The 26,164-nt window shown below is 42.8% G+C and overlaps 1 protein-coding gene across 1 annotated transcript in view; it reads right to left on the bottom strand.

Annotated features, from left to right (window-relative positions):
• Positions 1 to 26,164, bottom strand: part of CPVL (carboxypeptidase vitellogenic like) — a gene marked incomplete at both ends in the record, with an annotated part of 100,275 nt that overhangs the window by 64,379 nt on the left and 9,732 nt on the right. The window contains 5 exon segments of the mRNA XM_082633036.1: positions 5,013 to 5,079; positions 10,000 to 10,010; positions 10,014 to 10,079; positions 11,709 to 11,767; positions 12,746 to 12,860. Of these exon segments, the coding sequence (XP_082489162.1) occupies positions 5,013 to 5,079; positions 10,000 to 10,010; positions 10,014 to 10,079; positions 11,709 to 11,767; positions 12,746 to 12,860 (318 nt within the window).

The following is a 26,164-nucleotide window of genomic DNA, read 5'->3' on the forward strand; positions in this document are numbered from 1 at the left end:
CAATCATGATGGGGATGGAAGAAGCATGGGAGCAATAGGACCTGAGCACAACACAGCCAAGGAAAGGAAGGCCAAGGGTGGCAGGTAGGGCACTGGATGACCCTGGAAAATAAGGGAGTAGAAAGGAGGTTCCCAGGGCCTGGGGTGCAGTACAGGGAGAGAAGAGCCATGAGAAGAGATGTAAAACAGCCAAAGAGAAATATCATTGATATTTTTATTTTATCTGGCAAATGCCTTGTGTGAAGCCACTCTATAACATCCATTCAACACTGTGCCTAGTATTGTATGAAACAAATGAAACAAACCTGGCCCTCACCTCCTGGGAGCCTGCCACCGGAACCCAGTGGACCATGATGATTTCAATAAAGAAATCAGACTCTGTGAGCCCAGCAGGACTTCACTCATGCAGATGAAGATAAAGTATCCTATTAAGCTCACTAATTTTTAAATAGCTTCAAAGTTTTGCCTCAGACTCAGCCTTCGAATTAATCACGGTTGCCAAACTGCTTCTAAGGAAAGTAGGCCTCTCCTGCTGATCAGGAGATGCCCAGTTTTAACCACATGCCCTGCCAGTTTGGAAGCGCTCCCACCCATTGGCACAAACGCCTCTACACGCTAAATCTTTCCCATGAGTGGACAGAAAGCCACAGGCTCAGAGGACAGTGGGAAGACCCCTCCCTACTGTCACCTCCCTGCCTTCCAGCGCCAGGGCTGTTGTGCTTTAAATTTTAGCTGGGCCCACATACACTTGAGTGGATTCTCAAGAGTGTCTGTACCTCAAGAAAAAGAGAAATCTCACTAATAGTTACTGGCTCGGAAAGGATAACACTTAGGAAGAAAGTTAATTATGTGAATTAAATGCAGCTTGTTTCTCTTTTTGAAGTACATTTTTTTCATGCCTCGAGGAGGGTGATTTATAGACACATTTGTCTCTCTTTAGAGAAAATTAATTCCAGTTGGTGTTCTGGGCAGAAATGGAGAGAAGGGAAGGAGACAGAGCAGTTCTTCCTTCTCCGCTGCCCCAGCGGCAGGTCTGCACTATGCCTCGCTGTGGCCTCGCGTGGTCCACACGGCAGGGGCGAAGGGCCTGGATCAGTCCCCACACATTTTGCTACCATCCAAAACTTCTAAGCTCCACCATCATTTTCTGATGAAGCAAACAATTTCTTTTACAGATGATTTCAAAATAAGAGGGGAGACAATGCCATACCCCAAGAACAAGTGAGCAGAGCCTTTTAAACATCTCAGCCCCCGTTTACATGCATTAGGCCATATGCTTTGGAGCCATAACATTTTAATCCAGCTTTTCAACATGAATGGTAATAATAGTCATCATATGCTGGGTACTCACCACAGCCAGTCACTCTGCTAAATATTTGAGGAGGATTATCTAATTAAATGCTCAAAACAACCCCATGCAGTAGGTACTGTTATTACTTCCAGACTCCCCTACACCAAAGTTAGGGTGCTGAACAGCTGTTCCAGCCCCTCTGAGCAACAGGCTACCCTCATTCATAGCACACAAATGTGGAGGATATTTAGGTCTAGTACCTTTGCAATCAAAAGCAGAAAACCATTTCTGAGTTTATGCATTTGTTTTCCAAGAACAATTCTACAAATCTAGCAGCATTATTTGTTCAGGAAATTAAAGAGTTCACAAGAGAAAAGATTTCTCTTTCTTGAAAAATCTATTACAACATTTTTTTTGGTGGCAGACACAGGGAGGGTGGGTTGGTATTATGTTAAAACTGCAATTGTATACAGATGCTTCAAGAGTACATCTAGGTAACTACAGTTGAGTATCCAGTAAAGTAAAATATCCCCGGAAGTGATCTAATTTAAAAACCAACCCTTCTGATTGTAAGATGAAAAGCAGAGGCCCAGAGAGGTTACAGAACTTGTCTGGAATCATCCAGAGAGGCAAAGCCAGCAATGAACCTCAGGTCTCCTGATTATTAATCCAGAATTCCTTCCACTTCTCCATTCTGCCTCCTAGCCTTAAAACAGAAGACCAGGTGGAACAAAGTAGACTAGAGGAACACAGCATTCTGCCAATAATAAACCATCAAGGCATTATTTAGTGCTCTTTTAGAAAAAGATGTGCCCCCAGATTTAATGTATCTGGTGTGGTTCTCGTGAAGATGCTGCTGCCTGGCAAGGGCATCTCCATCCCAGGCTCTGCCTGCCCTCATTCCCATCTTCCTTCATCACTTGGAAGGCACAGGTTTCCTTAAAAGTATTCATCCTGGCACCAGAGAATATAAAAAGAAAATTGTCCTTTGTTACACACATTCAGAAGCTACATGCATGAAACCACCAGGCGGACATGAAATAGACAAGTCAAATTTTTCATTTGGAATTTGGTAGCTTTGCTGAAAGTTCAACATGATGGTTAACAACACTGTCACATTATTTGCAAGACAAGGAATTACACACTAAGCAGATCACTCTTCTGTTGGTGGTGAACTGGGTGTTTTCCAGGGTTGCTACCAAAATGACAGGAGTGTCACTTCCTCCATCCCCCTAACTCCAGTTATTAGTTCTAGAATGGCCATGGGATTCAAATGGATAATGAGATTCAGGTATATGGTGGAATTATTGGGAAAGAGAAGTTGAGCTGGTAGGCTATACCTAGAGCTCTGGAGTGGGTTGGCGAGTCAAGGGCACAGGTGAAAATAACTTATCTGAGAATGAAATCAGTGAAGTGCAAAGCCAAGTGAATAGATGGAGAGAACATGAGACAAGATCCTGATAAGGTTTGAGCAACCAGATCCAGCCACACCTGATGCCAACAATTCAATCCCCTGTTTCACTTAAGACACTTTGAATAGGGTTTCTGTCACTTGCAAGCAAAAGAGCCTTGACTAGTACACACATATTTATTCTTCAAAATCCAATTTAATTGTTGTCTCCTCTGTTTTGTCTTTTCCTGAGGATCCCATATTGAGAGGTAGCTATTTGCTCACCTTATACTATTTGTCTTTAGAGCTACTTCTCTAACTGTACTCTTCATTCTGTATGGTTAGACTCAGATTTACAGTAGAGTTAATGTCTTAATCATTGACTTTCTAATACTTGTCCAAAGCCTCAGACATAGTACATACTCAATATATGTGTGTTGAACTGAATGGAATTTGATTCTAAATACTGTTTCAGGGAACACTGAACCCTTCAGTGGTTTCCCAATACACTTAGAATAAAGTCTAACCACTCGGCCATGAGCAACAGGGCCCTACACGATCAGCCTGCCTCTCCCACCTAAACTCCTTCTACAGTGGCTCAATGCTTTTCCTTGAGTGCATCAAGCCTGTCCCTACCTCAGAGTCTTTACATTTGCTGTTCCTTCTTCCAGGAAAGCTCTTCCCACAGATATTGCAGAGATCACTCCACTACATCACTCAGGGCTCTGCTTACCTGAGAGACTGGTCTCCTTACCGAAGAGACTTTCTCTGACAATCTTATCCAAAATAATACTTCCATCACTCTCCAGCCCTCACCCTGCTTATCTTTTTCATGACAGCTTTTTCAGACATATCGCTGCCTGACCATCTGGTACATATTTATTTCTTTCATTATCACTGCTTTCACCTCTGGAATGTACGAATGCAGGGAATTTTTCTGTTTTGTTCACAACTGTACTCCTAGCACCTAAGAACTTTTGTGTTCTCAAAATATTGGCTGCTATACATTTTTAAAATAACCTTAAATTTAAAAGGATGAAAAAAAGCAAACCTTAAGATTGAAACCAACATATGCAAATGAACTGTTCATTAAATTGTAACATAATCACCCTGGAAAAAAATAGAATTAATTCCCTGCTAGGGCAGGGAAAGTACAAGATAATCCTATAACTTATAACTAATTTGTGCCAAAGAGCAAGGAAATGCTCAAAGGCTAACGGGGACAAATGGGGAACAATGTGTCAAACGGACACAGGAGCCAGCCTGAAGGGTTCCCATTGACCAAATATAGGAAAATACAAGCATCAAAAACAATAATGATAGCAATAAAATTTAACACAGCAAACAGAATTAACAATCCATGAGTCCCCAGTGATATATATATATTTTTTTGCGGTACGCGGGCCTCTCACTGTTGTGGCCTCTCCCGTTGCAGAGCACAGGCTCCGGATGCACAGGCTCAGCAGACATCGCTCACGGGCCTAGCCGCTCCGCGGCATGTGGGATCTTCCCAGACCGGGGCACAAACCTGTGTCCCCTGCATCGGCAGGCGGACTCTCAACCACTGAGCCACCAGGGAAGCCCCCCAGTGATATTTTTAAAGTACACATCAGAGAAGAGGAGGAGGGAAAGATGTTCTCTACAGAAGAATGCCAGATGATATCTAAAGCAAGATAGATCAGAAAAATCACCATTGTATAACCCCCAGTATAATAACTGATTCAGACAGGAATCATCAGTGGATGCTAAAACTACTTGGTGACATATTTGGTGTGTGTGTTGGGGGAAACAGATGTTCACATGGTCTCAGATTATTTATTAATTTCAAAGGGAAAATGGTACCTTTTCAATGGTGAGATCTGGCAGATACCACCTTGACTAAGTGACCAGTAATGGAACAAAGATGTTATATGCCTTCTGATGTGATAGAATAGAAAGTAAACAACATCTTCTATGTAGTGTTCTTGCCAAATGTTTTCAGTGAATCTAAGCATTGGAAAAGAGTCAGACAAAGTCAGAAAATGGGACATTCTACAAGGCACCTTGTCTAGACTCTGGATAATCATCATCACAAATGACAACACCACCAACAAAGACATGGTACTGAGACATGACAACCCGCTGTGATATATGAACCTTTATTGGGCACTGAATTTTTAAAACTACGTTATGGAGGACATCTGGGGGATAATTGGAGAATTTTTTATATGGTCTGAATTAATATTGATGTGTGTGTGTGTATATATACTGAATGAATAAACCACAAGTGTCATAATATATTTCAGCCCTGAAGATGTTGGAAGCATGCAAGAAAACATGACTTCAACTCACCTCCCCAGTGGCATAAAAGTCATTGTCTTTATAGTCAGAGAACAACTGGAAAAACTGAGTAAGTGCACTGCAAAAAGAAGAACAACAATAAAAATCACATGGAATCATGCTATGCTACACAATTTCATCCTTGGACAATAGGTTTCACATTTGAATTAAGATACTATTATGCTATAAGTTCCTGTAGGCATTTTTTCAACGTCTCATGTGCATAACACTCCATACTCTGTGGATGGTTAGAAAAATACTTGTGGGCTTACTTTGTGATACTCAAAGTTGAGACAAGTGAACATCAACACTCTGGGAAGGTTTCCAAATCCCTGGGTTACCAACTTGGATCACCCACCTGTTGAGGGGACCCTTGAGCAAAGTGCTACAGGCTTTCACCTATTACTTAGCAATTTGTGGAGTTAGTTCTGCAAACCTTATGACCTCATTAATCTCGGGTTGCGGTGAGGTAATGGGAACCTTAGTTGCTTACCAACCTCTCTCTGTGGGGAAGCTGAACATTTCTATATTCTAAGGGGGCTCCCAGCATTTCAGTGTTTTAATAACCAAAGAACAGAAAAGGTGTAAAATGACTGTAGTCTAAGGGAAAACCACCAAATGGTCACAGACATTGAAGTAAATGCACAGTGGCCTCCAGGGTCAAAAGAATCACATTTAGGAAAGAATGCCAACAGCCACCTTGGTAAGCTGAAATAGATTTAAACAGCCTCAAGAAGTTATTTTATAATAAGCAAGAAAAGGGTGGATTATTGAATCATTCTCTACTTGAACAAAATCTTTCAGAAAGGAAACAAAAACTTGTGAAACTCAGAAGCTTTATGAATGTTTTGACCCAGATTGCAATGCCTGAGAAGCTAGGCAGGGTTTCTGTTCCAGTTTCCTGCTGCGGGACTAAAAGCCGTAAACCAGCCAGTGAACATGAAAGGCAAGGAGGCCCTGCAAAACCAGGAGAAGGAGAAAGTTCAAGGGTCACCCAGAGGCAAAACTGGGTCATTATAATCACCGTGATCCTGGAAATACTTAATTTTCAAAGGCTCCATAAAAACCCACCATTAAACTCTACCGTAGAGTTTCAGTTTATTTCTGTTTATTATTTATAGTAACTAAAATCTTTGTAGCAACTAAATCTGGGAAGCTGCATTATACAGCGTCCATGTTTGTGCTGGCAATGAGCTAGCTTTAGAGCTGAGATAAAAATAGGAGTTTATTCTCCAGCTTTCTCTCTCCAACCGTCAGGCTAAAAACTGCTTGTCTTTCTCTCTGCCTGCTAGTTGGAATGGCAATAGACATTTTAATATAGTAAATCTGAACTAAGCCTTGTGCTTTAGCTTAAAGCTTATTTCCTTAAAGAATCTGTTGGAGGATTGTCAGGGCTGCTAGATTTAGCAAATAAAAACAAAAGATGTACAATTAAATTTGAGTTTCAGATAAACAACAAATAATGTTTCAGTATAAATATGTTCCAAATATTTCATGCGACATACATAGATTAAAACATTATTCGTTGTTCATCTGAAATTCAAATTTAACTGGGCATTCTGTACTTTATCTGACAATCTTAGCTGAAGGAGATAATCTTGCAGGCTGCTTCCAGCCTGAAAAAGCAGGATTATCTAGCTGAAGTTTCCAAGGCAAGGTCCCACTTGAGGAAGCTATCACAGAGATTTAATTTCACAGTAGGATATGAACAAAAATTTGGCTAATCATAGCAAGGCCTTAGTAGGTCTTTCTTAAATGGGAACGAAGAATGAAACAGGTAAATTTAGTAAGTTGCATGTACATATGTCATTTGCTCATTGAACTGTGTTTTCGTCAAGGACTGTACCATTATGTGGTGAAGGGTTGTTTCAAAATATCTAGAATCATGCTCACATAAAATTGCAAATTTTAGAAGTAGAAATGCCAAAATACATAAGGCATAATACATACACGTGTGTGTGCTGCGCACTCCATGCATTTACTCAGGCACAAGCGCCACCTGGCACACAAGGCATGCCTCTTCCAGGTGTGTCCATTTGGCGACCTTGCTGGCATTGTGCCAAGGCCTTGTCAATTTGAGTCAAATTTTAGTCAGAGGCTAACCTGGTGGCAGAAAGGTACATTAAAGGACAATAGGATGAAACACAGATTGCAAGGGTGGATGAGTAGGAGAAAATACTCCTCAGATAATTTTTTTAAAAGGGAAGATGGGTTCGGGGCAGAGAAGGTAGATGTAAATGATAACACATTATAGATCCAAAGACAGCCTTGGACTTTGGTCAGCTCTAGTGAAGTCAGGGTCATAGTAAATACAAGACATCCAGGAGAACCGAGGTTAAAATAATCTCAGCAGAAGCTCCGTACCAACAAAAGCCAAACAAGGTGTAGCTTTAGTCGCTGACAGGCTGAAAGAAGCACAGCAACAAGAATCTCGGTGGTTTCGTTCTGTTGCATCAGATGGGGAGCCATCCTCTGCATCCATTCATTCCGCTTCTCGTATGGCCAGGCCTGCACCCATCATGCAGTATTGTTCTAATTTAATATATGAAACCTGTTTCAAAGTCACACTGTCATGAAGCTTTGTTTAGCAATACATACTATCTCCCATGCAAACCAATACGTGGAATAGAATAGCAGCATTTCCGTTTGGCTGCTAAGAAGGTAACTTCAGGCACACTGGGAGAGTGGGGACTGGGGAGCTTGCTTACTACTGTATCAGCAGCACCAGGAACCATGTCGGGCACATAGTAGGCAATCAAAAAATAGTGGTAGAGGGAGAGTGGCACCAGCTGGTCTACTCCAAAGTTAGAAAATTTATTATTCTTTAGGAAATTTATATATTTTTCTAAACCAGAGAGGCATTGTGGTCCTAAACACATTCCAAATAGAAAAAAAAAATTTTAAACATCTTGGTAGTGAAAAAGTTTCACTTCCAAACACAAAGAAAAGCAGCCTAAATGTGAATGTCAAATGTCTTTAGGAGTCTCCTTACAGCCGTGCACTAATAATAGTGAAAAGGAATTGGCTTTTCAGAAAAAAAAGAAAGATGGTTTTCAAAGGGAGAAAAAGAATGTTCTACTCTTTAAACCAATAGTAGACAATTTATAGGTTTCAAAGCGACCTTCTTATTCCAAACACCCATCTGGACAGCTGGAGAGAAGACTGTAGTCACAAAGGGAAACAAATAGTGCAAACCATTAAGGAAACAGCTGAAATCAGTTTTCTGCACTACTCTTGATTAACTACTTTCCAGTTCTAAGAGCCTGAAGCAAAAAGAACTAAAACAGCTATAAACAATGGATGCTTTGAAATAGGTTCTCTTTACATGTCTTGCAAGAGGAGATGAACCACATGTCAGCAGTAAATATCCACTCAGAGGGTCAACTGGAAGCTGTGACCATCTCTGGGGGAGGGGCAAGAGAGCCAGAAAAGGAAGGGCAACGGTGCAAGGCTCTGGCTTAGAGGGTCTGATGCATTTCTTTAATACAGACCCTCCGCCCTCAGGGTGTCTGCTAGTTAAACAACTGAGGTTGTTTGGATTTAAGCCAAAAGAGGGTTGGAGTAGGAGGGTATGGGGGAGAAGTGGGTTTCCGATCTGAAAAATGAGAGCTCACAGTCAGTGCTAAATGAGAAAGACATGGCGCTTGAGTAAACTTGTAAAAGACAGACGGCAGGATTATGTCTGTGGCGGGAAAAAGGAGGTGCGTGAGCTGGGGGCAGGGAAGAGACCCCTGTCAGGATCTGGCTAATCTGCCCCCAGGACCCATTCATTGTATCTGGAAGCAGAAGTGTGGGTCCTATCCAGCCCGCCTAGAAACTGAATAAAAGTGTTAAAATAATGGGACATGTGGCAGATGAAAGTGTGCAAGACAGACAACAGCCATATCATTTTCTGGGGCAGCAGAGAAGAGAGAAAAATCTCTGGGAGAGAGGCCGGAAGTTCTTCCTTCCTCTCCCCCACTCCCACCCCTCCCAGCCATTGGCCTCGGGGAGAAAGAAGAATAAAACGGAAAGCTTTTGTCAGAGATCAAAAAACTCTGACTCCTATTAGATTCACTTTCACTTTGGGGATTGGTTGGGTTTGCTCACCAAGTAATTAGCAGAATGAGTGTTTGGTAAAAGTGGGGGGCAGGGTAAAGGAGCTAGTTAACTCTTCCTGGCCACTAGGATTCTTTTAGTAAATTATTACAATGCGTAAAGGGGTGCCCTAGTGATCTGAAAGAATCCAGGACTTGGTCTCTACTAATCATTTACAGACTGAAAAAAAAATGTGACCGAATAAGAAAGGTCACTTACTTTAAAAACAAGTACTAAAAAATAGCTAAAATGAATGTAAGAAAAAGAAAGGAAGACATTATACATATACTGTTTGATCAGGCTTACAACGTCACATTTTCCTTAATTTTTTTTTTTTTTTTTTTAGTAAAAGAATAATTTTGTAATATGAAGGGAAAAGTAAGAGACTCGCTAACAAGCTGAGCTTTCAGCCCGGAAAAGGCATGAAGGAGAAACACAAGAGTAAAAAATTGCATTTTGTGAAGGCCACAAAAGGAGGAATCCTGGGAAAGAAAACAAACAAACATCCGAGATGTTGTTTCCTGGCAAGAGCAAAGTTCACTATAATGTTGGAAAGCAAGCAGAAACCTCTTAGGCATCTAGTTGAAAGGTTGGAAAATCATCTTTGGTTGAATAATTCTGCTCTGTTTCCATTGTTTTTCAGAAGCTATGTTTACAAAATTAAAATTATGCCTTAAGATGTCAGTTCTTCTTGCTACTTTCTCTACTTTCATACTTGTCAACGATAATGTAATAAAGTGGAAAAAATAGGCCGTGTGCGTGTGTGCGCACACACACACCTCACATAGAAGTATTCTTAAAAGATCTTCAGGAAATGGACTATGAAGACCAATCAATAATACTTCTACTACTGGAAGAATTGTCCTGTTGAAATAGAAAAACGTTTGGTCTGAAGAAGGCTGAAAGAGTCAGGGCCTTTTACCTGTATAAGTCTCATGCCACGTCATCCTCATCCACTGCATATCCCTGGAGATGTTCAGTAAAACTGAAGCCTGTGCCCACCTGAAGGTGAAATAAATAAGCAGGTATAAACACAGAGAAACACATGTCCTGCTGAGAGATACCACATGGGAAGGAAATCAATCTTATTCCAAAGGCCATGACTTTGACCTCAGATTTTTGCCATCACCCATATGCACTCAGCCATCCTCACAGGAGGATGCTGCATGTCACCTATGTCCCCCTTCCCTCCTCCAAGCCCAAATAAAATAGCAGCGCAAAGCTCTGCCCTGAAGTCAGTGACTGAGCTGTTCTGATCCTGCAGTGGGGACCCTGCCAGATGTTGCTTTAAGAACAAGAAATTCACCTTTCCTGGCTCCTGCTACAGTATCAAAAGACCGCAAGTTGTCTCCTCTCTGAAACCTGGAGGGTGCACTGCTCTGCCTGCTAAGAAGGAACTTAGGCTGGAGATAAAAGATAGCTGTGTGTGTGTGTAGTTATTTTTTCCCATTTCTTTTTCTTTCTTTTTTTTTTTTTTTTTTTTGCGGTACGCGGGCCTCTCACTGCTGTGGCCTCTCCCGTTGCGGAGCACAGGCTCCAGACGCGCAGGCTCAGCGGCCATGGCTCACGGGCTTACCGCTCCACAGCATGTGGGATCCTCCCGGACCGGGGCACGAACCCGTGTCCCCTACACCGGCAGGCGGACTCTCAACCACTGCGCCACCAGGGAAGCCCTTCCCATTTCTTTATTTATGGGAAATATGGCCACTAAGCCCTTTCACCTTCAGCAGACAAGGGGCTTTAAAATAAAGATTAGCTTTAAACTAATATTTCCTTATACCTAGAAGTTCATGGACAACTGAGCTGTAAATCAATAGAAGAAGCTACTACTTATTTGGGGTCAATAATATACATAAGGAATGCACCCCCTCCACACACACCAGTTGTAAATATTTTTGCTTTTGTTTTTTCTCCAAACACCCAAGAGAACAGGACATTTAATTAAACTTTTATTTAAATATGGTATTATAGACTAGGAAAAAGGATGGTTGACAAAACATGGGGGAGGGCAAGAATGTTGGACTTTTTTCTCCCTATTTTTCTGTTTTATCTTTGAACCATCTGGGAAATGAAAGAAGTTAGAAGAAGTAGTTAGAGGACAAAAAAGATACTCCCAATCTGCAGAAGCTGACCCTAAAGTTACTTTCCTATACTGCAGTTTATAGGATTTAATTTCATAAGAACTTCCCAAGGAGAATTCCACCTTTTTTGCTCCCCCCGAGATGAGGCATTCTTTTCACTGTGATAAGTGACGGGGCCAGTTTTGACTTTTTATATCTAGAACTCAGTTTGAAAGATTAGGACTTCCCATACTATATATAGCGAAACCCATATCATCAGCAGAAAGAAACGAATCCCTTATCCTGGATGGTATAATTCAGTGATCAGGACATTTTATAAGATTAGAAATGAGGGAAAGAGAGAAGGCAGCAAGTAAAACTCCCAAATTTGGATGTAATGATACACGTTAGAAAAGTTAAATTTCAAATGTGTTCTTTAAATAGACAATTATATTTTAAAAAGAAAAAAAATTAAATCTGTATTTTTTTCTATTTCTTAAATGTACTTAATGAAAGAAAAAAGACAAGAGAGACCAACACTCCCATTTCACAGGACCCTGGGGATACTCACTGGATTATCAATGTAAAGCATGGAAAATATAGTGGTCCAAGGAAAGTCTCTGGCACGCACTAGTAAAGCAGAGAAGAGATTTTAGACTGGGTCATTAATAAAACATCCCATCTAATGCCTAGCTCTGGTTAGGAGCCCAACATGCCTACCTGTCCCCTCCAGGTCAGCGAACCATTGGTGTCCCTCTGATGTTGCATTATACGGTCATAGCAGGGCACAGATACCAGCGCCTTTTTCTTCTCCCCTCCTCTCCCTTACTTTTCCCAGAACCAGAGAGTTTCTACATCTAAGATGAACTTTGGAAACAAAACTCCATGCAACTGGTTCATGCAGAAACACCCATCAACCAGGGATGCAATAAACCCATCTGTCCAATTGGGTGAAATCATCCTTAACGTCCAATTCCGCAGAATCTGCTTCCTCCCATCCAATGCTGAAGAAAACCACAACTTCAACAGAATTGTGTACATGAATATACTGAGTCACAAACTGGTTCACCCTCCAAATTCTGACCCAGGGAAAGTAAACAGTCTCCCCTCCCCACCAAAAAAATGAGATGGAGGTAAACCTGGGTTAGAGCTGGATGTGGTTCCTTCTCCATTCCTTCCTTCATGCCAGCCCCAGCCCTCAGTATCTTGCTTCCAAGATATCCGATCATTCATGTGACTGAACAGTACAGTGTTCAGTTCATGTGAATAACTAGGGATATAATTCCACCCATTTGTCCTACGCAAAAGGGCTTACCCAAATAGTAATAAATACCAACTGTTTTCATAAGCCCGGATTGCTTGAGTAAGCAGCAGACTGGCAGAACAAAGCCTGGAACCTTTCACCCAAATTTTAAGGGAGAAAGCAGCCCAGCCAGGACATGCACCTTGGTGGCTCTTCCTTCTTGGACAAACATTGCCAGAAAGTTATGTTTTTATAATCTGGAACTGTAAAGCTATTACTAGTGATTCACTAAGTTATTTCTAGAGCAGATATAAGGTTCAAATGAAGAACTCTCCATGGGAAAACAGAGTCCAAGCAGCACTTACCGGTCATGTTCCTTGTGACAATATAAGGTCCGTGTTCCACAAAGAGTCCAAACATAGATGAGCCTCCCGGCCCACCCTGCAGCCAGAGGACAACTGGAGCATTCCATGGCTCTATCTAGAAGGGACAAAGAACCCAGTGACTACATAGAGTGCTAAGGCTGCAGAATACATCCAAGCCAATTTACCCCAATCCTCTGTCTTTCACAGCCTTGACTCATCTAAGTCTCATCGAGCCTTCCCAGACCCCAGTGACCACTCTCCACTGTCATCTCTTGTTGTTTTGATTTAGTATTTGTTTCATATGCCGGTATCTATCTTGTGCAGTTAAGTCTTTTCTCACTAATAGCCAGAAAAGCCACAGATTGTAGATGCTTAGCCTTTGTGTGCCCCTAGACACCCAGCGTACTGCCTAGGGCACTGTTAGATTTTTTTAAAGCTCTTTAAACTTTCTGGGGACTCTTCCATTTGACCAACATATTCCCAAAGAGGCACAACAAAGAATCCATCCTCCTCAGTGGCAATTTTCCCCTTTCACTGAGAGCCCAAATTGCCTTTCTGATTTTATTTACAGAGAAGGTGCCCACAGGGATAACAGGAACTTCATTCAACATGATGAAACTGAGAAGAACAGAGACAGGCCCTGAGGCATCTAGTCCATGCAAACAATAGCAACAAAACCCTGAACAAGGTATGGATTTATTTAGGAGATGTGGCTGATGTAAATAAGGAAAGGTCACTGGCAGGGTTGGGATGCTGGAAATGAGCCACTGGTAGTGGTCAACACCCTCACCCCTGACGACAGAGTGGTCTTTACTTCTTTCACGCAGCACCTCGCAGGGGTCAGCACCATGCCAGGAGCAGGTCCTAGCAGAGCAGTGAGTGAAAAAGACAATTCCTTGCCCTCTTGAAGTTTACATTTCATTGGAAATACTGACAGTAAATAAATGAATAAATATGAGGATTAAAGAGGGTGGAGAGGGGGGCTTCCCTGGTGGCGCAGTGGGTTGGAGTCCGCCTGCCGATGCAGGGGACACGGGTTCGTGCCCCGGTCCGGGAGGATCCCACATGCCGCGGAGCGGCTGGGCCCGTGAGCCATGGCCGCTGAGCCTGCGCGTCCGGAGCCTGCGCTCTGCAACGGGAGAGGCCGCAACAGTGAGAGGCCCGCGTACCGCAAAAAAAAAAAAAAAAAAAAAAAAAAGGAGCGTGGAGAGGAAATAATTAAGGGTGATGTTAAAAGAGCGAGTGAGGGCAAAGAAGGAGGCATTTCCTTTGGACACAGTGATCAGGGAAGTTCTCAGTGAGATCCTGAGAGTGAAACTGAGACATGGAAGCTGAGAAGGATCCAGCCACAAGGAGAGCCAGGGAACGATGCTGTAGATGGAAGAAATCCTCAAGACAGAGAAGAACTGGGTGGGAGAGCAGTGAGCATGGAGGTTGCCTGGCCCTACATGAAGCCTTAGGAGCAATCTGAAAGAAGCTCCACTTGGTCTCCACAAGGCTCAAAGCAGAACCTGATAGTGAGTCCTCATTTGATGTCATGGCTCATCTGATGTGCAGTCAGTCAGGTCTGGCAAGAAAGGATCCTACTGCTTCAGCCCAGAATGAAATCCTGCAACCTCTTACTTAGCCCAGTCACCCAGAGACAAATCAGTGTTGCATTAGAAGGTCAACGTGGATTGGCTCTTCCACCTGGATGATGTGAGGAGGCTGTGGGCAGAAGGCAAGATGAATGCAAGGGGAGGGGATCTGGAACCCACAGCCAAGAAGCTGGAAGAAGAGCTGATCTTACAGGGTTCTAACCATGAAAACAGCAGGGACAGAGGGATTTCTCTTATCTAGTCACCAAATATCTACAGAGACCTTTGGCAGCTTTGGGAAGGGGCCAAGGAGTGGGCTGAAAGAGTGGCAGCGGTCAGAACAGCTGTGAGCTGGAGAAGAGCCTCGCTAGGAGGGGCCACCTGGGATCCACTCTCCAGTGTTAAGGAATTAAATGAGATAATATAATATTTGTAAAGCCCTTGGAGCAAAACCTAATGCATGATAAAAAGCGCATTAAGCACGAATGATTATTATAACTAAGGAAGCAGGTAGAAAAGGTAGGAGCCCAGTGTCAGACTGGGAACTCAGATCAGGGCTGTACCTCCAAGAGTCAGCACAGTGTAATGGATAAGTCTTGTGAGCTCTTGTCCCAAACTGGATTCCAATCTGGGCCACTAGCTGTGCGACTTTAGGCAAGTTGCCTAAGTCCTGTAGACCTCAGTTTCCCCACCTGTAAAATGGGGATCATTAATAGTACCTATGCCATGTGGTGGTTCAGAGGACTAAATAAATAAATTTTCATAAAACCCAGTGAGTGGCATATAGTGCATGTTCTACAGATGTTAGCTATTGCTACTGGGTTGGCCAAAAGAGTTCGTTCGGGTTTTTCTGTACCATCTTATGGAAAAACCCGAAGGAATTTTTGGCCAACTCAATATAACAGAAAAATACTAGGAATTTATAGACAGTTTTCATGTAAACCATCTATAAATGAGAGAATAGGAAAAGTGGGTTGTTTGCTTTTTTTTCTTGCTCCTTTGGACATCTTCCCTGGTCAGTTTTTCGCTAGTTGGTTCTCTTGCCTCAAGTGTTACAAATGTCTATAAAGAATTCAAGAGAAGCAGGAACTTATAAGTTGAAGCAGAAAAAATTAACATCAAAGCTGGACTTTTAAAGCCACTGTAGGGAAGCAGAGTGACCCTGGAACTACTTGGCCACGTGATAGCTGCGTAATCCTGGGCCTCAGATTCTTCCAGCCCTCTGCTGCCGCATCCATCAAAGGGCAATAAATGCTCACCTCACAGGCTTGCCCAAGGGCCCTAATGAGAAAATGTATCATGAAATGATATTGTCAAGTCTACTGTGCTGAATAAATATAACCACCTCTGCCCTAGACTGCCTGGCCCCAACTGTGTGTTTTGTTTGAACAAGTGATTTTTATCTCCCCTCCAATCCGCTATCTTGCTATTCAATATCACTCCCCAGGACCACCTTCCACTTGTATTCACTCAGCAGTAGGAGAGTATTAGAGATGGAGACAGGATGGAATCTAGATGGAAGTAGTTCCAGCCTCCCGGGCGTGTGAGATACTGTGAGTCCATCCATTCCAGCGGACCTCCAGCCCCCCACTTCCTTCCTATCGTGCACATGAGCTTCTAGAAGCCCTGGAGAGCTACCCATGAGCCAGTGGTTCTCAACCTTGGCCACTCATTAAAATAACTTGGAGAGCTTTTTATAAAAAAACTACTGCTTAGGCCCAAATCCCAGCAATTCCAATTCAACTGCTCTGGGGTGAGGCAGGCATCAGTCTGTTTTAAAAGCTCTGTTTTAAAAGTGGTTAAATGTACAGGCAGGGCTGAAAATCTGTGAGGGTGATGGAGAGTTTGCCCTCTTGGATGCCGAGGGCCCTCTGATCTCCACCCTATCCTCCCCTGCTTTTCATGTCCCTTCCTGTGACCTGGCACACTGATGGGACCTCCGGGCTCTCAGAAAAATAGGCTGACCCTGAGAGGCCACACTACAAAGTCAAGTCCAACACCTCAGTGCCAAACAGCTTTATTATGCAACTTTGAAGCACAGGACACTGCATTCTTGGAATGCTTAAATAATAGGAGATCTGCACACACACCTCCAACCTCAGCTGACCCTGCTCCTCAAATTTACTTTCCTGAAGGAGGTGACTGAGCTCAACAACCTCTGAAGAAGCTCATTTTTTAAAAGAAAACTCCACGCACACATCTTCTTACTCTGATAAGCCAACCAACCCGTGAACTAATACTACCCTTATCTGGAACGAAATGCAAAAGTCAGATGCTGGAAAAGAAAGGTTCACATGTACATCGCAAAAAGCCCTGGAGTTAGTTATAACACAGCCTGCGGACTTCTGTAATATGCTATGACATCACAATGTCATGACATATAACAATAATTATGTCAATCAGAATGGCATAAAGTTATTATGTGATAATTCCTTGGGTGATATATTCAGCTCTCAGTTGGGAGAATGAAACCCTTCTCCCACTCGCTACCCCCCATTTAGGAAAGAATAAAAGTAAATGAAGACACCCTGAACAAAGCCACACTGCAAAACTTAGGATCAAATGAAATAAGAAACAACTGCTTTACTTCATTTACAGATTTACAAAATTCAGGACTTTTAAAGTACTTATTATTTTGAAACTATAATTCAAGAGTGTATGAAATAAGAGAGAGAATGTGTTTATTTTTGTCAAAATTTTAAAAATTTTTACTTAAAGCTTTTCATATTATAAAGAAAGTACTTATTCTTAATTTTTTTCCAAAGAGGGTATAAAAAAGTCCCCCTTGCCCCACCAATCCTATTCCCTAGAGATGATCATAGAAATATTTAGTCTTCCAGATTTTTCTCTATACCCCACCTCACCTCCCCACATGTACATATACACGTATCTTATAGATGTTACATATGCGATATACATAAGCACTTTTTTTAAAAAAATAGAATCAGTCTATACATAATATTCTGTATTTGCTGTATTCACTTAACAACATGTTGTGGAAATTTCTTCGTATCAGTACATATTACCATTTGGCTGAATAGTCCGACACTCTGAATTTACAACAATGTATTAATTCATTTAACATATAACATGAACAAGCATTATTCTAGGGCTGGGGATTCAGACCAGCTCCACTCATAGACAGGAAGGATACTTAATGATTAAGAGCATGGGTTTTGGCACCAGACTGCCAGGGTATGAATTTTAATTATTTGATTTTAGAGCTGTGTGACCTTGGGCAAGTTACTTAACATCTCTGTGTCTCAGTGTCTTCTGCTTAAAAATAATAATAATAATAATGTCTATCGTACAGGATTGCTGTGCAGATTCAGAGTTAATATATGCCCAGCAATTGAACAGTTCCTGACATGTCTACTTAAGTGTTAGCTCGGATTACTTTTCTGGTAAGGTGGGAAGACAGGTAATAAATAAATAAGCAGGTGATTTGAAAGAATAATGGAGAGACGTTAGATTGAACACTTAAAGAAGTCCTCTGGTGATGGGCTAACATTTGAGCTGAGACCAGAAAGGTAGTAATCCCCTACTGATAAAAATTTATATATTTAATTTAAAAGAAAATAAAATCTCTACTAATGACATATAGGTCAGATTAGTGTAGCAAGAACTGATGATCAAAAAGAAGGGACAAGGAAATTCTAAATATAAAAGAAGGGACAAAGGAATCATAAATAGTTAAGTGAGAAGTCTTTCTAACAACAGAAGGGTGGGCACACAGGTCCCACAAATCTGCCCTCTTCTTGGTGAGCAAGAAACTATGGCTTTGCCTCAGAAGTCCTTTCAATTCTTCTGGTGACCCCTGGTGGCCAATTCATGAACTTGGACATTCCTCCCTCAGGGTTTGTTCCTAAAGGAACAGCCCAGGAGGCAGGTTATCTATTGTTTTTTAGATCCCTACTGAAGTAAATTTCAGTCTCTCACATTAGCACATTCCATTATTTATTCACTATGATAGTGAAAAAATCTACCGTATGCCTTAATAGATTGCCATTCGAAGTAAGTAAAACATTTATTTGGTTTAACATTAGAAACACCCAGCTTTTTCCTTTCTCCTGGCTTCTAAGTGAGCGTAGAGGAGACTCTATATGGGAACTCTAATGAAATGAAACCAGTACTCAACCCTCCTGCCCTACTGCTTCCCACGTGGGTAGCATCCCCTTATGTTCTGAGTCTTCCTTTTCATCCCTGCTCCCCATCAAACCATACCCATCTTCATTCCGTCCTCCCAGGCCCTCCTCTACATCACGTGGTAGAGATAACCTTCTACTCAGGCCTTACACATAATCACTGAAGTAGTACATTCATACATCGGGGCCAGGGGAGCACTAAAGATTTGCCGATTTCAGTACTCTCAGGTAACAACATTGTATTTTACACAGAGGACTTGCTGGAGTAACTCTAGGGAATCTTAGGTACCCAACAAGTATGGGGGCAATATTTTCTGCCAATGCCTAGGGCTGGGTACATATTCTAGCCACCCTCTTCCTGAATCCCCAACAAGGAACACCACACTTTGTAAGAGAAAACAGCAACTTAACCACTATAGACCCAAATCAATGTACCACTTAAAATAAGAAGTGCAATTAGTAAATTAATTAAGGCTCCCTTCACACTTCTATATGCAGAGGCTGATCATTTTTGGTTTAAGTAATGTGTTCTGTCATAATGGAAGTCATTAGTACTCCAAGTAAATGTCTTGAAATTCCCCCAAGTATGTTTGAATGGACCCCCATTTTGCCACACAGATCCCAGTTCAGCTGCTACACTAATGGTATTAATCAAGACAAAGCTTTTTACTTAAAGCAATTGGTTTTGTGCCTAGAATTGTTAACTAGGTACCTAACAACATTTTTAAATAGTATTTTAAAATTAGTTTATTTATTTTTGGTTGTCTTCAGTCTTCATTGCTGCACGCGGGCTTTCTCTAGTTGCGTCGAGCAGGGTCTACTCTTCGTTGCGGTGCATGGGCTTCCCATTGCAGTGGCTTCTATTGTTGCAGACCACGGGCTCTAGGCACGTGGGCTTCAGTAGTTGTGGCATGCGGGCTCAGTAGTTGTGGTGCACGGGCTTGGCTGCTCCACAGCATGTGGGATCTTCCCGGACCAGGGATCGAACCCGTGTCCCCTGCATTGGCAGGTGGATTCTTAACCTCTGCACCACCAGAGAAGTCTCCCTAATAACATTTAAATTCTACATACATACTCCCAACACATGCAAACAACTTGCTTAAGACATTCAGTGCTTTTCAGGGGAATTTTACTTACAGTGGTTGGTTTCGACCACTCACTTAAAACTTCCTATACAATGATTATTGCCACTGCACTCATTAATTTGAGCCAACTCACATCCCACTAGAATTCTCTTTACCTTTCTCCTCGTTAACCTTTCTACCTGGCTCTCATTCCTTCATGAGGTAATTCTGGCTTCTCTGTGCCTCCTTTAAGAAAGTTGGACATTAGAAGGAATGGGGGGAGGGTGTTAGAGAAAAGGCCTGACTTTCCTTTCTTAATGCATAGAAAGAAATTGCTGAAAAGGTTGCTTTCTTCTCCATGTTAAAATTTCATTTCTCAAAGGGAATCAGGCATGCAAAGGTTTCTTCAAAGACTGAATATATCTATGGATGGGATAATCTGTAATTTATCTTTTTAAGCTACTTTCTTTTTGATTTGTCTCACTCCACCTACCTTCTACTTTTCTAGGTCTCTGATGCCATTAGTACATAGCAAAGAGAAGATAAACAGTGAAAGTTAAGAAGATAAATGTCTGTGACCTCCACATCTTTACTGTTACTAGTGGATTTGTAGCCATCCGTGGTAGACATATTTTAAGAGATCTGTCCAGACCACATTCCCTTCTCTAAGAATTGACTCTCCATTCACCAATGGAAAGAGCCCATTAGCCATGTTTATTATCACATGACCTAGCAACCTCAGCCTCAGCTGACTGGACCAAGAAAGAACACCTGACCCAAACTGGGCCAATCACACTTTGCCCCCAGGAGAAGTGCTAGTTAATCTCTGTTGATTGCACAATCCAAGGACAGATAGGCTTGGAAACTGTAGGGCAGCCATCTTCTGCCAAATGCCTGTAGAAGCAAAGCAAAGGTGATCTGCCACGAAGCACAGATGAGTGATCCACTGGTCTTGATAGAATAAGGCTGAGACAGAAAGACTGGCTACCCTGGCTCCTGACGCCTTCTCAGCAAACACACAGTAATTTTTCTATTTTTTTAACTACTATTTTTTCAACCTGGAAACACTGACCTTCAATTCTGTTACAAGTTCTAGTGTTTGCCCTGGCCGCCATCAGCCATGAGTATCATATCCAGCCCAGGGCAAGAGTAGGGGCAGAATGCCAGAGGGGTCTGCTTCCCCCTGAGCCACTTCCTCAGTGTTCGCCAAATGCCTGCATGCTAGGCAGGCTTCCTGTGTTCACAAAGGAACAGGGAGATTTTAACATAAAGGGGTATTCATTATAATGGGAGCATAACCATAAATATATAAAGAGAACTCTAAAGCGTATCCTGGGCTTAGGGAGAATGTCCACGGATGGACAAACTCATAAGGTGGGGCGCGGCCCTCCCCAAGGCTACGGTCCAGACCTTGTTGGGTAGCTGAGAAGTTCACTGAGGTGCCCAGGCAAAGCTAGCCAACAACCCCTGGGCAAGTAGGAAAGGCCTCCTGGACAGTGGGCTGTGGTGGCAGGGCCGGGAGTGCAGAGGAAGTCAGGATGTTGGGAGCCTCCTTGCTTGAAGGAAGGCACACAACCAGGAGTGCACGGTGTCCACGTCAGGAGGGCTGTGGGAAGCCACTCTCCGGGACGCAGGTGGTCCAGGCTGGTGAGAGGGTGCCAGAGAAAGCTGGGCTGTAGGAAGCCTGCTCGCTGGCAAGACCTGGGATGAATGGTGTCTATGTTGCGAGGGCCATAGTCAGGTGGTCACTGGGACAGAGTCCAGACTGTAAGCTTGCTGAGGGTCTTCGCGGTCTGGGTGCCCAGCTAAGGCAGAGCGCCACTGGCTGTCCCTCCACACTCACTGCTGACAGACTGTGCAGCAGGGCCAAGAGAAAGCAAAACAGGACAAAGGGCCAGGAAAAGAAGCCAACTTCCTCCTGCAATGTCCCTCCAGCACCCTCTACTGACAAAGCTTAATATCGTGTTCACTGAAAATTCAATACATGTTAAGTTGATCAGTTATTATTTGAACATAGGGAGTATAAGAAAATACATTTGGAGATTACACTAGAGAAAAAATGCAGGAAATAGTCCATAGGGAACCTAGTGTGTTTAATAAAGTTGTTTGAAACCAATCTGGAAAGCATAAAACAGACAGAAAAAACGAGTTGTTTTAATCCTCCTAGCCTAAAATCATTGTGAACATTTTGATAGCATTTGTATTCTTGCTTTTATATTATGATTTAATATGTAAATAGATTTGCTTTTGTCTTCAAAAAAAATATCGTGTTTGCTGAATAGGAAAAATGTTTAAAACTCTAGTATTGTGGAGTAGGTAAGAGGGTAGAATTGGAGCCGACAGGCAAAAAACAAAAAAAACTGTACAAAAAACACAAAAGCGCACACACACATACACATACACAAAACCAAAAAAACTGGTACAGTGGTCACCACTCCAGAAGTTCTTTATGTCACAAGGTATCACAAACATCGCCCAAAAGTACATGACAAGAGGCTCTATGAGCTATCTAATGCTGTATAACACGTCTCTAAAATTTAGGGGCTGAAGACAATAATAATCACTTATTATCTCTCTTGCTTTCTGTGGGACAGGAATTTGGGGCTATCTGGCTGGACAGTTATGGCTCAGGGTCTCTCATGAGGTTGTAGTCAAGATATCAGCCGGGGCTGCAAGTTGTCTGAAGGCCTGACTCCAATGTTGACTGGAGGGTGGAGGCCTCACTTCCTCTCCAATAGAGTTTGTCCATATCGCTGTTTTAGCATCCTTCCAGCATGGCATCTGGCTTCCCTCAGAGTGAGTGGTCCAAAACACCAAGGCAGAAGCAGCATTGTTCTTAATGGTCCAGGCTTGGAAGTCACACATCATCATTTCTGCTATTAATGTGTGGGTCACTAAGGCGAGCCTTGATTCAGTATGGAAGGGGACTCCACAGGAGAACACATACCAAGAAATGAAGATCACTGGGTACTCTCTTGAAGGCCAGTTACCACAGAGGCCACAAATTCAAGAGTTCATTCACAAACCAGAGTTCTCGGATGCTTTTATAACTTTGGTTGCACATTTAGGGATGTTTTGTAGGCAAGCCGACTAAAACTATAGATACCATAGAATGTAAGACTGGGAAGGGACCTTAGGAATCAACTTTAACATCTTTATTTCTCTATGAGAAAATGGGGGCTCAGAGAGTATAAATGCCCTGTCCCAAGTTGTACAGTGAGGAACCGCAGACCTGCAACTAGAATCCCAGTTTCTTGACCTCTAGTTCTCTCTTCCCAAATTCAAGGGCACTGACAACTGCGCTGGAATCACCGTGGAGCTTGATAGAAATACTGATCCCTGGGCCCTCTCCAGATCAAATGAATCAGAATCTCTGCTGGGAGGGGCCACACACTGAGCTGGGGAATCTATCATATTTGTAAAGCCCCACAGGTATGTCTGACGAGCTATAGCAAATTTGGGAGCTACTGCTCTCTACCACCCTGACTGTTACTGAAGCAGTCCAGACACCCAGAGGAGGGAGTGAACTGAGTTTGTGCAGAGGCCCCGTGGAGCCCGATTCCATGTCTGCACTCCCTGGGTGGGCTTTCCTACTGGCTTCCAGGGACCCTTGGGGACCCGCTCTCCTGTTCCCAGAGAGAATACCTTCTGCTTTGGCCATGAGCATCAGAGTGGCTCACTGTCCCTGCACCGCACTGTGCATTTGTGGACCTGGACTGTGTTCGCCTAATCCCTGTGCTCTCTTGCTTTTCCTGGTGTCTGGTTAAGCAGGGTCAGCACCTGCCTGATCCCGAGAGGGAGGGAGCACCTCAAATGTTGCCTCCAGATGCCTCCCATGCCTCAGCCTATTCTGGCCTTGCTGACTCCTCCGTATGATACGGACCTTACCTTTCTCAACCACCCAATAGTCAGATTCCAGGAATCCCAGCCACTGTCCTCGGTTCAAGGAGCAAGATGGGGCCCTGAGTAAAGGGGCTTAGGCCCAACTCTCAACATCTCAGATTTTGACTCTATGACAGTTGAATAATCTACAGGTTTTAGCTAAATGCATCCAATAAATTACCTCTATTCCTATATCTATGAAACAAAGTTCAATGCTGGATATCTTTTTCCAATGAAAAGGATGCTAATATCAAAAAATAATAATCCATATGCCTTTTTATATTCTTGAACATGAAAAATCCCAATTTCACTTTGTAATTTCCTTACCCAGTAACAATTAATCCACATTCTTGGCTGGCATCCAACTCCTTCCAATTTGGAATTGCTCCTTATCTCTTGCCTTCTTTAAACTCCCCAACTGTGTCTGATTTTGTTCTGTAGAGTATTTGTGTTAATACGAGGAAAACTAACAATAATGATGATGATGATGATAATAATGACATAATAACAGCCACTCTACTTACTATGTATCTAAGAGCAACTCAACTTACTATGTATCAGACACCATTCTGAGACTTTATCATATTATCTCATTTCTCTCAAAGCCATTGTACAGTAGGTATTTTGATTCTCATTTTAAAACAAGGAAGCCAATGCTCAGAGAAGTGAAGAATGTGCCCAAGGAAGGTCACATTTGGTATAAGGAGTGGAGCCAAGGTTTTATCCAAGCCTAACTCAAGAGCTATACTTTTCACGGCTGTAATCTATTGCCTTTCATGACTAGTTTTCTCAGGATCAACATGGGATGATCAAGAGCAAAGATTTCTCCACCAGAGACCTCATTTTAAAATCTAATTCTGCCCATTTCTAGTTGAGTAACTTGGGGCTAATTATCTAATCTGTAATCCTCTTCATCTGTAAAATGAGGACAATAATTCCCTCCTCATGTGGTTTTAGTAAGGTCTTAAGAAGAAAATGCACAGTGCTTTATTAGCACATAGTCAACGTTCAGTTAAGAACAGCTATTTTAATTGTTAACATTTTTATTGGCTTCACTGTACTTTTTTTTTTTTTTTGCGGTACGCAGGCCTCTCACTGTTGTGGCCTCTCTCGCTGCAGAGCACAGGCTCCGGACACGCAGGCTCAGCGGCCATGGCTCATGGGCCCAGCCACTCCGCGGCACGTGGGATCCTCCCGGACCGGGGCACGAACCCGTGTCCCCTGCATCAGCAGGCAGACACCCAACCACTGCACCACCAGGGAAGCCCTGTACTTTTTTAAAATAAATTTATTTATTTATCTTTGGCTGAGTTAGGTCTTTGTTGCTGCACGCGGGCTTTCTCTAGTTGTGGCGAGCAGGGGCTACTTTTCATTGCGGTGCGTGGGCTTCTCATTGCGGTGACTTCTCTTGTTGCAGAGCATGGGCTCTAGGCATGCGGGCTTCAGTAGTTGTGGCTCGTGGGCTCTAGAGCGCAGGCTCAGTAGTTGTGGTGCATGGGCTTAGTTGCTCCGTGGCATGTGGGATCTTCCTGAACCAGGGATTGAACTGGTGTCCCCTGCATTGACAGGCGGATTCTTAACCACTGAGCCACCAGGGAAGCCCTTCATTGTACTTTTTATTCCATGCAAAGTGCCTATTAATTTCTCTTGTAGATTGCTTCCCTAACTGCACACCGATTTCAAGTTCTGGAAACCATTATGCACTGATTTGTATATATAACAGGGGAGCTTCACAGAAATAACAGGAAAAGAAAATTAATTTCAGAAACAGCAGTCCAAAAAAATACTCAGAGGAAATTACAAGTGTGGCATCCTTCCTGGGTTTTTCATTTTCTCTACCTTCAGTTTTTTTAAGGGGTCACTTCTCTCCTGATGATCATATCAACTGCTTCCCTGTGACAGGAAACAAACTAGTATTTCTGCCAAATGAAAGGAACTCTCTCCCATCTCGGTGACCACTGCTTCTCCTTCTCGCATGCTTTATCTCCTTCGCCTAAACTTGCCTGATCCATAATTTACAGCCTGACTGGCTTGGCAGGAATGGTTGCCTTGAGGCCTCGGAGACCTGACTGTGCGTGTGGGCTCCCCTGTAAAGAGGTCTTGGAAAAATCTATCCCAGCTGCCATGTGGTGACACCTAGTACCGTCTGTGGTGACAGCTGTCAATGGTGCCATCTTTTCATCTCTGCCTCTTCCTGAAGCTCAGTCTATCACTTCCAACAGAATACTATGTGTTTAAGCATCTTCTTTCCTACTGTGGTGGTGTTGTTTTTATGTCTTCTGGGATCATCTTAGAATGTATTTAGGGCTATAATTCTGGGCCCAAAAGAACATAATCTGGTCAGGGGGTGCATAGGTAGGTCTTCATTTAATTAAAAGGGGGGCCCCAATAGCACAGTTATTGTTTACTGCCGGGGGTTTCAGTCTGGAAACCAGGAGTGGGTATAGCAGACCCTAAGCCCACTTCCCTGACTAGCTTTATAGTCCCAGAGAATCACCAATGTCCTAGGTAAAGCTGTTCACCTCTCAGAGGCAACCTAAAAAGGAAAAGACTGGGTCTTTGTTTGGTTTTCATTTGATCACTTCCCTCAACATTAATTGCTGTTTTCACAAATCTGGATCATTACTAAAAAAAAAGCCACCATGTAGAAGTCAATGGGGAACTTACTGGTATCATAACCAGCCACCGAAGCAGAAGAGAGAGTAAGGAATCAGGTTTGGCAGGGCTGGGGTGGAGGTGGGAGAGGCAGAG

The sequence above is a fragment of the Mesoplodon mirus genome (genome assembly GCF_964341445.2).
Source record: "Mesoplodon mirus genome assembly, chromosome: 9".
Lineage (NCBI taxonomy): Eukaryota > Metazoa > Chordata > Mammalia > Artiodactyla > Ziphiidae > Mesoplodon > Mesoplodon mirus.